We start from the raw sequence: 14,901 nt of genomic DNA on the forward strand, positions 1-14,901 counted from the left end.
TATTATAAAAATTATACCTTATTCATTGAATACCAAAAATTAAAATTAAAAAAAGTAGAGTAAAAAAAATTAAATATATATTATTAATAAATTAGCATTCTTTAAAAAATATAATTTTAATTAAATCATAATTTTCATTGCTTTAAATTAAATTAATCATTCTAAAATGAAAAAACTGTCTCACCTGATTTAGAAGGGCTTGTTTCTAAAAGAGAATTATTTGCCATTGCCCTTAATCTGAAATCAAACATTGGATAATTAGTTTTTATAAACTTTTAATTAAATTAGAATGATTTTAAATATAATTAAATAATACCTTTGACAAGTAGAGTAATAATAGATATCTATCATAATAATAATTTTACTGAGTTCATCCAATATCTTGTTTTTGACACTTAATATCTTACTATTAAGTTAAATAACTGCCATTATAAACTTCCACTTCTGTTTCAAATTACGTCTTAGAATAAAATCAAAGGAATCTTGACAAAAAGTACTAAATAACAGAAAATCATGTTTCTGTTCAGAAATGCTTGATTAATCAAGCAAACCAGAAAATATGTTAAAAAAAAATGTTGTATGATATAGGTCACAGAGGTTTTAATTCATTAATGTGATAATTTCATTGAAAATAAATTTCTGATAATCCCATTATTTAATTTTAGTAAAACACTATAAAATAATATTTATTTTAAAAATTTAACTATCAACAGATATTTATAACAAATAATTTATTTATTTAAATAATATAAAACAAACTTAAATAAAAATTACTTAAGTATTAAATAAAAATAAATATTAAGTGTAATAAAAATAAATTAAAAGTTCAATGCAAAAAAAATTCTAATTAACACAAAATTAATAAATATTTGCACCTATTTAAATTCCTGTAAAAAATATAAATATAGCAAAAAATAAAACAAGTCAAGTAACTTTGCATGTATCTTTGTATCTTTATATACATAATTTATTGAAAATAAAACAAAAGCATACAAAATTAAGACATGCTAAATTCATTGGAAGATTAGATTTCAAATTAATGAAAGTGCTCTCATGATTGTTTTGACTTATACACACACAAAATGTATTGAATTTATGTGACAAAAATAAAATTTGACCTAGAGATTTGACTTAATAAAGTTCAAGACAATCACCATATTTATTTTGCTAGTAAATTAAAATTCCCAAATTCACAATTGATAATATACTGAAGAAATAGAATACAATAGAATAGCATAGAATATGCAACCATCAGGTGTCATGTGCTGCTGAAACTGATGGAGATATTGAATAATGAAACCATACAACACCTCACTTCAGATATAAAAACTGTTATCCAAAAGTCATAAGGGTATCTGCTATTTGTTGAGAGCTTCTTGCTATAAACTTTCAAAACAGAGCAGAGCAGTTACCTATACTCTTAAACAAAACCAATATACAATATAAATTGGCATAGATATTGGACTCTGAAACAATACAAATTAATTTTATGGAATGAAAAGTCATACTGTATACTCCTCCAGTTGAACATGTTTAAGATATGAAAGATACCAGAAAATACTTCCTAATTGTCTCATTATTCCAACAGTGAAGTTTGAAGGTAGTGCTATCATAATGTAAGCTTTTTTTATAGCATGACTAGATCTCATGGTCAGTATGCCTAGAAATAAGAATTTGAAGTCCTGCATACAAGCTCTTGATAGCCTTGATGAGATTTGTTATGTTAGAAATGCTTTAAAACTACAGGAGCTATGAATTATCCAGGATATCAATACAGAACTTTGCATTCATATTTCTAGGAAGAAGAATGGGTCCATTTAGCCATCTTTTTTGAGATAGCGAAATGTGTAAATTTTTTTTTTTTTATTAATAAGCAGTAGTTTTAAAGATTTAATTTTCTGTTAGTAAAAATAGCATTAATTTTACAGGGGGTATGAATCTTTATGGCTCCTAAGTTTTCTACAGGCCCAGGTAAAAATTTCCAGCTTTCCCCTCTCAACAGCCCTACATTCCAAGTCAAAGTATTGATTTAAAATTCTTGGTAACATCTACCATGCCTCAGTGAATGTCACACTTTTCCTTGATGCCTGCATTAACCAGTTCTGGAGTTCATTCAACTCTCTGCTGAATACCTGGAATATATCCTGGAGATGAAGATGGCAAAGGCTTCTCATATCATTTTCTTCCATTGTATCTTAGTATATGCATTGGAGATTGATTCAAACACTATAAATCTTCAAACATGACATTTGTTTCTCTTTTACATTTTATCATAAGCCTGTAGTATATAAAAGTGCTTACTTCTTTATTCCATGGATCTTTTTTGCATACATGAGAAACAGATGATTATATATAATCCATAATACATAAAAAATACTTATTAAATTGATTGCTTCAGAGGTAAAAACATTATGTTACATGTACCAGTAAATATTTAGAGAATAATATAAAAGTTAAAATAGTACTTAGCCTTTAAACCACACTCCATAAAACATTAGATATTCAGTAAAATCATCATTATGTATAGAGATCATAATTAAAATTATCCTATTCAGAAGACAACTTTAATTATGACTTTGTAGCTTCAATCAATAAGCTGATCAAAACCAAAGTTTGTGTACTACACACTCAGGGCTGGATCTAGGTTTTTTGGGGCCTAGAGCTTATCGAAGTCCAATGGGGTCCCATTTTCAGTTAATACAAATAATACTATAAATTATCATTATTATTTTAATATTAATATTAACTATTTTTTACTATACGATAAGTACTCATTGTTAATAAAAAAGTATTAAAAATTTATTATAAAAATTCAATTTTTGTGGGCCCTTGACACTTGGAGCCCAGGGCTTAAGCCCTATTAGTCCCTAAGTAGATTCGCCCTGTACTCACTATTCAAACAATGAGGAAAAGGATTATGAAAAAAAATTTTAGTTTCAAAATCGTCTTCTGTAGTAGGACGACCAGATTTTTTCAGAAAATCCAGGGACACATGTCAATTGTCACTTTAGGGTACACAGTACCAGCCTAAGTGTAGTACTGTACATATGCATGACTGAGACCTAACATTTTAATTTTGATTGAGCTCATTTTCTTCAAACAGCTCTCCTCCAATAAAGTTTATAGCTATTTACTTTTGGTGCATTTTAGCTCTATCACTTTCCTGGCTGTTATACAGTTGAGTCCCACTAGTCCGAACTAATTGGGACAGAGCCCTGTTCAGATTAGCAGATTTTCAGATTAGCTAAATAACTGAAATAATGCAGAAGCAAGAAGTAAAACAGGTCCAGTTATATAGATCCAACACCATCAATGACTTTTGTTTATGTTTTTGTGTGTAAGTACAGTATAGATCTGCTGTTTTAATAGCCCATATCAAACACTGAAAAAACTTATTAATTTTGTACAGTATTAATACAGTACTACAATAAAATAAAATTCTTTTTGTTGTGGAATTCTAAATATTTTTGTACCATTAATACCATTTAAATTCAACTGGAAAATACAAAAACAGGTATATTTTGCGAGCTAAAAAATTTCCTCTCCACCGACTGAAACATGTTTAGATTAGGCAGACATTCGGATTAGCAGGATGCTACTGTATATAAGAGGGAAAGTATGGTGATCGATCAAAAAATTACCCCACAGATTTTTACATTTTTGGAATCAGGAACCTGAAATGTCAAAAAATACAAAAAGAATTTGGGGGTAATTTCTGTATGTATGGATTTAGTGTGTGGGGGGCATGATTTTATTCACCCCTTTGAAGCTTAATAACTCCTGTACTTTTTGTTGAAAATTTCTAAAATTGTGCTAGGAGGTTTGTTTAAGAGCTTGATGCTATTAAATTTTGATGGTTAAAGGTCAAAAGGGTGGATAGATAAAGGGGGATCGTGTATCTCCAGTATGGTTGGTTTTAATGACAATTTTAATGATCATTACTAGCAAAAACTTTTACCATATAAGCATTAAATTACACACGTATGTCACTAAATTGACAATCATCAATCATTACTAGCATTTACAATTTTTTATGAAAGCCATCCCAACCTTCAAAATTAAGCTTTTTGCCATTTTATAATAGTTAACAATATAAAAAGTTTCAAAATAAAATATCATAACCAATGATACCACCAAATGTTACCAGGAAAGTTAAGCAACTCATTACTGGTTTATTTTTTGTTGAACTACAATTTGTAAAAATTGTTAGACTTATAAATTCCCATTGTTGTCTTCTGTCTGTCTGTCATTCCTTAATCTCAAAAACAGAGTTAGATAGTTAAAAGTTCAGACCATGTATGGAAAGCTTATGGGCAGGAGGTCTTGATTAACTATAAACAAACTTCCTCTTTGGACCAAAAGTCATGTTATTTCAACTCAAAATTTTCCTCTGAAAAAGAGTTAGATAGATGACTTGCACAACTCTATTGCTAACAGGAAAGGTATGATATACAAAGGCAAGACACTACTAAAAATGAGAACACTGTGATAAAAAATTGCAACCCAGCATTGTGACGATATCGCAATACATAATTGTTTATTTTCGTTTTAAAATTTGACTCCTTTTTGGCATTTCTTCAAAAAATTGATTATTTCATTAAGTGCAGAAGGGGTTAATTAAAAAAAATTACCTGGAAACACCGAAGACATTGGACACATCCTCTGGCAAAAAACTAGCAGCAGAAAAACTAGGACGACAGTGACAATATTACAGTAATCACAAGAAAACAAAAAAATGGGGTAAAACAAAGAGAAGACTCATCCAAGCAAGATCCAAGGATGCTTCCTTCCCAAGCAGGGACAGAAGGTCAAAAAATGAGGATTGACCCTAGAAATCAGAGACAAGATGGTCACTCTATCTATAGGGAAAATGGTCCTGCAAGCAAGAAAGAAACATGCAGCAACTTTTGCATCAACATTTCACTGATGACAAGATGATTAGTCATAAGTTTCTGACCATCTGGCCACTGAGTTCTCCAGTTCTAAATCTATGTGATTTCAGGCTATTGGCCCATTAAAGAATATTGTTTATCGTGGTAATGTTGCAACATTGGCAGACTTAAAGAACAGTATTGCATTGCATATACAAAGCATTACAAGGGAACAGTTGCAGTCAGTCTTCAAACACACTGTGCATTGTCTTCAAATTTTACACCTAAATTAGCGGTTCCCAAAGTGTGCACCGCAGCACCCTAGGGCACTACAGCTTCCTCACAGGGGTGCCACAAAATGTTATAAAATTTTTATAATGTTAAAATTTGTATAATGTACTTGTTAGAATTTGACATTGGGCACCTTGGGAAAATCTGCATTTAGCAAGTGTGCCTAGAATCAAAAAAGTTTGAAAACCACTGACCTAAATGATGAGAAACATATTGAACATTTCCTGTATCACTAAATAATCTTTACAGCACATACTCATATGTCCCCATATGAACAAATAAATGTTTTTCATTGTGTTTCTGTTGTTTTGTTTTACAGTGCTATTCATCTTGTAACAGACAATTTTGGAACTAAAATTTTTCTTTGAAAAATTCTTTTCCATATCCTTTGAACAGTGTGTACACAAATTTTGGTATCAATTGGCAAATAGGACAACTTTAATTATGATCACCCAATACACAAATAACTTATTTTAAAAATAAAAATAAATTTTTTTTTAATTCATACATTCTATTATCATATTTTTATATTAGTTTCATAATAAATACCTTTCTCACAGAAAATAATAAATTTAATTAGACAAAATTAAAATTTTAGAATCTTAATTTTAAAAAATTATATCAGACTACATTTTGTTTTTATATCTTCAAATTTCAACTGGAATATAATAACAATTGCTTAGCAGAAAGGTATTTTAAATATTATGAAAGTGTCTTCAAATCTCTTTCATGAAGGATTTATATTATTCACATTTATATATGATTTTTAAAATATTTATGTAAAATAATAATACTAATTAATAATATAAAAATTTATAATGTAAAATTTTTGTATTATTCTCATTCAGTCATATTGTGAAAATAATTAAACGAAAAGAATGCAAAAGAAAAAAAAATGATAAAAAATACTAAGTACAATAATTTCAATTTCATTTATTTATTTTTGTTTTGTTATTATAATGAAATAATTCTCTCCTTAAAAAATTAACACTAAATGATATTGTTTCTTTAAATTGTATCAATTAATATTGGCTTATTGTAAAACTCTGTCACAAACCAAAAACTTTTCCTCAATAAGCATACATTAATGAGTTTTGTAGAATTCTCATTGAGTCCATGCCATAAGGTTGTTTATCCCTTTTCTTCTAACTGAAAAGCGAGTGAAGTTACAGAAACAAGATTTTCAATGAGAACCTCCTATGAAGAGAAATAACAGTAGAAAAAAATCAGATCAACATAACAAAAATTCAATTTTTATACAGTCTCAAACTTTCTTCTGGTTTTCTGTAAAATTGTTCAAAATTGACAGACAACATTCTGACATGCATCCAACAATATTGACAATATTTTCTATCATTATCCAAATGTGACTACTTTACATTCTGACTTTAAACAATTTATATGTTTTTTGTACTTTCTTGTCATCTTCCAAATAAAAATACAAAAGGTGATAAGAAATTTTAAGTTTGCATTAAGAACACTGATAGAAAAAATTATATTTTTTTCTATATGATATGATTCAAACATTTACAAGTTAAAACAATTCTATTATATATGCATATAAAATTTATTTTAATGTTTTTATTAATGATTTAAATTGTACAATGCATATTATTATTTTACATTTAATTTTATTAATTCAGTCAACATAATAAAAAAAATTCATCTTATGAAAATAAATAATATATTACCTGGAAGCTTTAGTAGATCGAATATAGTGTGTTCCACTTTCAATTTTTGTAGAAGAGGCATGGTTTATTTCTTCTGAACCTGATGAATCTCGTAAAATATTTCTTCTAAATGATGTTCTATTAGTTGCAGATCGTTTGGGTGAATGCAAATTAAACTGAGGAGAATCTTTTTCACTGTGTTTACTTCCATCAGACATTCCATCAACTTTAAATGATTCATTACTAGCATATGTTGAATCTTTAAGCGAACGCTTTGGAGAATCAGTTCTCTCACATTTCATTTCAGAAGGTAAAAAATCTTTACACATAACATTTCTTCCACATCTTACAATTAACCTACTATTTATGTCTTTATCTTTTTTCTGAGATTGAGTAGAATTTTCATTACAAGATACTTTCTTTTCTTCCTGTACTTTATGAACAGGTGATCTAGATTCACAAGTTCTGGCTCTTGCTTTAATAACTCCATCTGTTTCCTTAGGAGATTTATTAGAAGGTGTAAGTGCACTAAAAACTCTATGCAAATTAACAACGGGACTTGAAGATCTATTTTGATTAAGAATTTTTCTCTGAGGGCTAGAACATAATATTAAATCTTGATTTGTGCTTGTTTCATTACCCTTATATTTTTTTTCTGTTTTACTGTTGATTGTTTTAGCAGATAAAGAGGATTTTGTTGCTTCTGTCATGGCCTGACACTAAATGAATTTCAGTTAAAAAACCTGAAATGTAATAGAAATTTTAGCATATTAATTAAATATTTAAAAATTTCATTTCATATTAATGCTTCTAAAGAATTATAAAATTTAATTTAAATTGTTTTTCAATTAAAAGTGTTTTTAAATAAATCCCTTAAACTATTAATAATGAATTGATAACATGAATTCACTATTGGCTATATAATGCATTTATATACAATAATACTGAATACAATGTATTGCATTATATATTTAATAATGATATGATTAATTTATGAACAGTACTTTTACACAAGTTAAAAATTTTAAGAAATAAATCAATAGGATAAGATAAGTTTAGCTAAGTACTGTTTTCTACAATCTCTATGAAACTGCTGGTATAAATTAATAATAATAAACTCAACTAAATGTAAATACCAATAAACCAGCAAAAATAAAAGAAATAAAATGAAAACAAACAGAAAAAAACATTTGTTTTCATTTTATTCTTTTTATTTTTGCTGGTTTATTGATATTTATGTCTAATTGAAGTTATATGTACTGTTTTCTTTTCTAAAAATCATCTTGAAATTGAAATTTTAAAAATGAATTCCACTTTGAGTCTAAAAAAATTTCAAGTCACAAAATAATCTTTGGTTTACTACATTTGAAAAGTTCTGATCATACATACAGTCTGCAAAGATTGGACAAATTTAACTTTGTCAATAGTGTGGTTCCAGAAGAAAAAAAAAAAACAAATGTCAAAAATATTAGCAGTATTCCTGCATTTATCAGACATTTGTAGTTGTGTTAGAAAATGAAAAATAAGATAAAAATCTTGCCTGCTGCTAAATAGTTATTGTATTTTGCTGATTGAATTCCTGAATTGTGAAGTAACAATAAATACGAGGCATGTCCAGAAAGTAAGTACCGTTTTGGAAAAACTCACATAAAAAATCTTTTTTCAAAACAAAATTTATTTTTACATGAAAGAGCATGTTGGAAACTATTTTTCTACATATTTACCACCATTGTTCAGACATTTGTCATATCGGGAAACCAACTTGTCTATACCCTCTTCAAAGAAAGATGCCGCCAGTGAAGACAGCCATTGCTGAACATTGATTTGTGACAATCTCATGCAAAACAGTTTTTGAAATTTGTGGAAACTCATCACAAAGCAATCTTATTGTGAACTGTCTGTTTTCAAGAATTTTCTCATTAACTTTTGCAACCAAATCATCATTGACAACAGAAGGCCGGCCACTCCATGCTTCGTCATGAACATTGGTGCATCCAGCATTGAATTGTTGAACCCACTTTCTCACAATTCCATCACTCATTACATTTTCACCATAAATCTCTACAAGTTGATGATGAATTTCAACTGGCTTAACATTCTTTGCGTTCAAAAACCGTATTACAGAACGCACTTCACAGTTGGCGGGATCGGCAATCGTCTTAAACATTTTGAATGCTCACTAACACATGGAAAAACATCACAATCTGGCTCTAATGGCGTCACTGGACTGACAATCAACCAGAGACACGTGTGCACAGATGCTGAACTGCAATACTACCGCTGCGGTGGCGGTAAAACGAAACAGTACTTACTTTCTGGACACGCCTCGTACAAATGAGAATTCTGAGATCTTGGAAATTGCAAGTAAAAAATTGCCATTCAAATGAGCATACTATTGAACAATTCTGATGGGAAATATTCATTATCTGTCTATATTCTCAATTTTGCAACCTCTGACTTACATCTGCTTCTATGTTTAAAAGGTATTTATAGTGGAATGATTTTAAAAGAATGGAAATGACTGTTATGAAAGATGAGTTAAAGAATTTAGACTTCTTTGACAAGGGAATAAAATGCTTGTGCTGCAATACAAAATGTACAGTACATGCTTTGATTTCAGAGCTTGATTATTTTAAAAATTACATAAATATGTATGTAAACTTTTGGCAATAAAAGAATATGCAAAATGGTTTTTCTTTGTATCTTTTGTGATCAATCAGAGCTTATTTTCTGAATACTCTTGTAAATTTATTGCTACATTAAACATACAGTAGAACCTCCATTATCCGGATTTTCGATTATCCGGATTTTCCAAAATAAACAAATATTTTACGAATTTGCTGATTTGCACTTGGCGAATTACGACACTGTTTATGTACGTGATGGAATGCATAATTTTTTTTGTTTCAACAACATCTCACCCAGCACAGTGGTCGTAAACTCTTAAATATATTTTACGTCGTAATAAAAATATAACTTGACATACGTATTTATAAATAATTTATATTCAAATTACATCATTTCTATGACCAAGGGCGGCGTAAGGCATGGACGACGTGGGCCACCGCCTATGCCTCGCGGTCCGAAGGGCCTCGCGCCTCGAAGGTTTATGCATTACTTAAAAGCCGTGAACGCGACGAAAAAATTTTACTCGTCATAAAACGATAAATAGTGTATCAAATTTTTATTCATAAAAATGCAGTTTCAACTGCTTTTTATTTTATAAAATCCGTCTTCTTGCGCCACCCGAGGGCCTTTTAACAATAGCTAGTCTGTTAGCGTTGGTCAGTAGTAGTACAAATTCAATACGAACGTTTGTTTCTTGAAAATTTAATCACTATTAAAATACAGTATTTACTTTTAATATTACCGATATATCATCGAAAAGAAAACGTGATGTATTATCATTAAAAGACAAATTAAAGTATTTGTTTCGATTATCCGGATTTTTCCTTATCCGGACTACCTTCATCCCCAATTAGTCCGGATAATCGAGGTTCTACTGTATATTAAAAATTGTTCTCTAAAAGTAAACACCACATAAAGAAAGCACATATAAATTTAATTTATAAATCACTGAAAAACAATTTAAAAATTTAATAATAAATGAAAACCAAACTGAAGTTGTTCAGATTCATGCTGACTGCATTCACATGACAGCATTTAACAGCTGAATGCTTCTATGTAAAGTCAATCTAAATTTGTCAGATTCTGCCTGCACTATTTTATTACTTTATATTTTATATTTATTACTGAATATTTTACTATTATTTATGAATTAACAAATAAAGGAAAACAATGTAATCATCAGGAAAAAAAATTGACAGAATAAATTTCAAGTAAGAATTAAATAGCCACTTTAGTTAATCTGCTAAATTAATCAACACATCTTTAACAGAGGGTGAAGTTAAAAGAGCATTAACATTTTCAGTCCAATAAATTTTAAATTTATAAAAAGAATGTTTTAATAATCATGAATTTCACTTTACTTTTATTTTGAAATTATAGAATTTCATCCAAATACAAAATGAAAAACCATATCATCAAGTATCAGTGCAACAAAACTTGCATCAAATTGCTTTTGAAACTATGTAATTCATAACCTCACTTTACACTTCAGATTTAGAAATAACTAAGACAATCTATCTATGAAATATCTATGACTAGTTTAAATATTAATTGGAAAGTTTTTCTGCAAGTTGTTTTCAATTAATAAAAAAAAACTCAAATTACATCTGAACAACTTTTATAGGCTGTAACTAATAAAATACAAAAAACCTAAAATTTTACATTTGAAAACTGTTCAGCATTTTTGACACATCAGATTTACATTTAAAAAATTTCCAACAGAAACATGACTTATTTACATTTAAGATGCAAATTTTCCTTAATAAGAAAGCAATTCTTCCTCTTGTTCTGTCTATCATTATTACTACTATGAAGCATCACTTGATTGTGACATAATATTTATTATGTTTGACAAAATTTTTTAAAAAATATAATCTGGAAAATTATTATGTTTGACATAAGAATTTTCCAGATTATATTTAAAAAAAATTTTGTCAAACATAATAAATATTATAAAAATATTCTGTTTACAAGACAAGAGCTGAATGCTTAGACATATTATCAAACTTTTTTTCTATATTTCAATCTATAATTATATTCAAAAACTCATATTATATTTATTTATTATGTTAAATTATAATTATATTACTAAATGTGTAAAATTTTTTAAACTAACAGATAATCAAGAAATTAAAATATCTTTTTAGGAAAAAATTTTTCAGAGAATAAAAAAATAATTACAGTAAAGTGTTCACTTCACTAACAATATTACATATTAATTTATTATAAAAAGTGAATAATTATATAACACTAAACATAAATTAAAAAACAAATAGATTATAAATAAAAGAAAAAATACTTTAGCATGCAAATAAAATTAAAATTTGATTTATGTAGTTTAATTAAAATCTAAAGTTAAAATTTATAAATTTTCCTTTACTAGTGTTACCTGTCATTCTGTTTACAATCTACTGAAAATCTGAATTAGGAATCAAATTGCCAGTTTTTCAATACATGATAAAACAAAATCTGTAAATTTCCAAGATTGATATCACTATTTTATCTACAGCCTAATACTGATAAAGTATAAAGTTTTTTTTTATTCCTATGTGGAATAGATACCTGCTTAATCTATACAAAAGTATAAATATTATGATAAACAAGTTGTAAACATCTGTTTTCATCATTAATTTTTTAAACAATAATTTTGAATATTCCATAACAATGATTTACTAATTTAAAATACAATTTTCATTTATTTTAATGAGACAAATATTTTCAGTTTTCTATAACCAAATATTGCCAGATAACTTAAAATTATAAATTTACTAGTATTTTAATTTAATTTTTTAAATTTAATATACCTTTATTTACAAATGTATCAAATGTTCAGATTACATTACTCTCAGTCAAGTGCAGTGTCAATTGTTAATTTGTTATATGAAACTTGAGTTCTAATATTAGATAGCCAATAGCCATCAGTTTAATTTAATGATTATTAAAGATTACATATATTTAAAGGCCTAATTATTTATTATTCTTAATTTTTTACAGTGGCATGCTGCCCATGGAAGCTATGGAAGCACCGCTTCCCTTGTATTTTCTAAAATATAAATACATATTGTGCAATTATTTTTGTATTTTAATGTACTTTGAATTAATTAAAATTAATATTTTATTATAACTACATTATGTAACTTATTTCTATACTATATGTGAAAAAATATAATAAGATTGCTGTTGTATATTCAAATATAAATTAGTATATGCATATTCCCAATGGAAGTGCTGTATTGTTGAATATGGGACAGCTTCCACGACAAAAATATATGAATCATGTAAAGCAGCCAGATTACATGCATTTGCGCATACGTTTAACAGAGCACCAACCTCAAATGGTTTAGCTCGTGAATGCTACACACTGAAATATCATATAATGCTTCCGATGATTCTATACAGCTTCCCTATCATCAAATGTCACTGCATGCCACTGATTTTTTATATTATTAAACAAAATCTTGATAAAATATTAATATCATATATTATCTAAAATTTCTGAAACAGTTTTAAAATTTTATATCTAAATTTAATAATATAAATACCAGTAAAGAATTACAAATTTTTATTTATATTAATTAAGAAATTATTTCTTCAGTCTTTGCTTTAACAACAGAATAGTTTTAATATAAAATAATCTGTTCAATTTGTTCAAATATTAATTTTTCTAGTCATTTTGTCCTAGATTACTAAGATCTGATTTAAAGTAATTGTATGATATCAGAAGTTCTAGTTACAGCTTTCATATATAAACAAACATTTAGCATTAAAGTTTTCATGTTTTTAAAGAAGTACAGTACTTTGACTCTTTAAGATATTACTGTATCTCAAAAATAAGTAAAAAATAATTAATTAATTAAAGAAGTCTTAATTTAACACTAAATAAATGTTTTTGAAGCATTTACATCTTCAAATGCATCAATTTAATCCTTGTTCACTACACAAAACATTTTTACAGAATTTCTCTAAAAATATTGTACAGATAAGATGCTGAATAACAAATGTATGTTATATCAAAAAAGATAAATAAGAATACAGTTTAATTAAATTATTAAAACGTTAAGTGACAGATTAATTATAAATAATCAGTTATATTCTAATGTTTTAATTTATCTCAAAGCTTTATGGATGAACTACTATATGTTAAAATTAAAACATAAACAGAATAAATATTTAATTAGAAAATAATGAATAATCACTATGTAAATAGTGTTCAAATGCAAATATAAAAATATATATATTTAACTTTTCCTAAATATTTTCACTTTTAAAATATTATTATTTTTGTTAGAACCACAGAATTTACTTATTGCCAAAAATTTATTATTTATTAAATGAAAGGAAACTACAGTTTTATATATTTTTTTTTGTTTTTTTTTTTGAGAGATTAGAGTTTTTATTTGAAAATACCTAAATATATTAAAAGATGAGTCTAAAAATTATAGGTCTAAATAATTCATTTTTTGAATTATTATTTAGACTCTTTTGCTCTTTGTAACCTATTACTTGTTCAAGTAATTGCTTCAAACTTTGTTTCAAAGTTATGGAATAATTGTCAATTTGAAATAAAAATACATCTACTTCCAAGAATTGCTCTCAAAATTCAAAAAACTACATAATTTATGTAATATTAAAAAGCATTTATAAGAATCAGTAATTTGGCACTGAAGCTTTATTAAGCTTTGATGAGATAAAGCAATTTAACATAAAGAAAATCAAATTGCATTTTTTAGTTAACATAAAAATTGCAGATTATAATAATAAACTGCTTCTTCAATATACAGAAGTTAGACTTTTGCAATAAAAATGTTTCGTTTTATAAAACATCCTGTTTTACTCATACAGGAAATACCATTAAAACTATATAAGCAACTAAAAATCTTTATTTACAAGTTATTCTATAGAAATGACATTATTCATAACTGGTGTTAAATCTGATAATCAAAAATCTTGATAATAGAGGACAATAGTTTTATTTCTTTGTATATTTATTTTGATGTGTCATGCAACAATTTCATAAGCTTTCGATTACTTTCATTATTCAAGAATAATAGGCAAAATACTTTAGTAAAACAGAAATCTTTCAAAACTTTTTCTAAGTTAACAAAATAGTTTTTAAAATTCTAATTAAACATTTAAAACTGAAAAATTGTTAATCATCATATTAAAAATATAAAAGCTGAAGACTTACAATAAACATTTTTACTTAAAAAAGTCATTCTTCTATATTCTTATAGAAAGTTTGTTTAAAAATTCTACATTGTTTTACTAAATTTTATCCAGATATATGGAAATTTACATTATATATATATATTATAGTGAATAAAAAAATGAACTTATGTTTCATATAATAATTAAATAATATAAATATATATTTTATATGTTTAATCAGTAAATTATTTTTTATATTACATACAAGTTAAATAGTTTTAATTAGGAATCAA

At 26.7% G+C, this 14,901-nt stretch overlaps 2 protein-coding genes across 2 annotated transcripts in view; both read right to left on the reverse strand.

The window, feature by feature from the left end:
• Positions 1–14,901, reverse strand: part of LOC111634006 — a 120,281-nt gene that overhangs the window by 100,922 nt on the left and 4,458 nt on the right. Inside the window, exons 2-3 of the mRNA XM_023378675.1 lie at positions 6,854–7,575; positions 185–237 (exon numbers count right to left, since the gene is read on the reverse strand). Coding sequence (XP_023234443.1) covers positions 185–237; positions 6,854–7,542 — 742 coding nt within the window. The 5' untranslated portion in view covers positions 7,543–7,575. The remainder of the gene's footprint in view (positions 1–184; positions 238–6,853; positions 7,576–14,901) is intronic.
• LOC111634027 (putative uncharacterized protein FLJ37770) lies at positions 8,610–8,999 on the reverse strand. The gene has a single exon (XM_023378704.1). It carries the CDS (start codon positions 8,997–8,999, stop codon positions 8,610–8,612), a length of 390 nt encoding a protein of 129 aa, XP_023234472.1.

This window comes from Centruroides sculpturatus, unplaced genomic scaffold (assembly GCF_000671375.1).
Source record: "Centruroides sculpturatus isolate CEXI.00-Female unplaced genomic scaffold, Cexi_2.0 scaffold736, whole genome shotgun sequence".
Lineage (NCBI taxonomy): Eukaryota > Metazoa > Arthropoda > Arachnida > Scorpiones > Buthidae > Centruroides > Centruroides sculpturatus.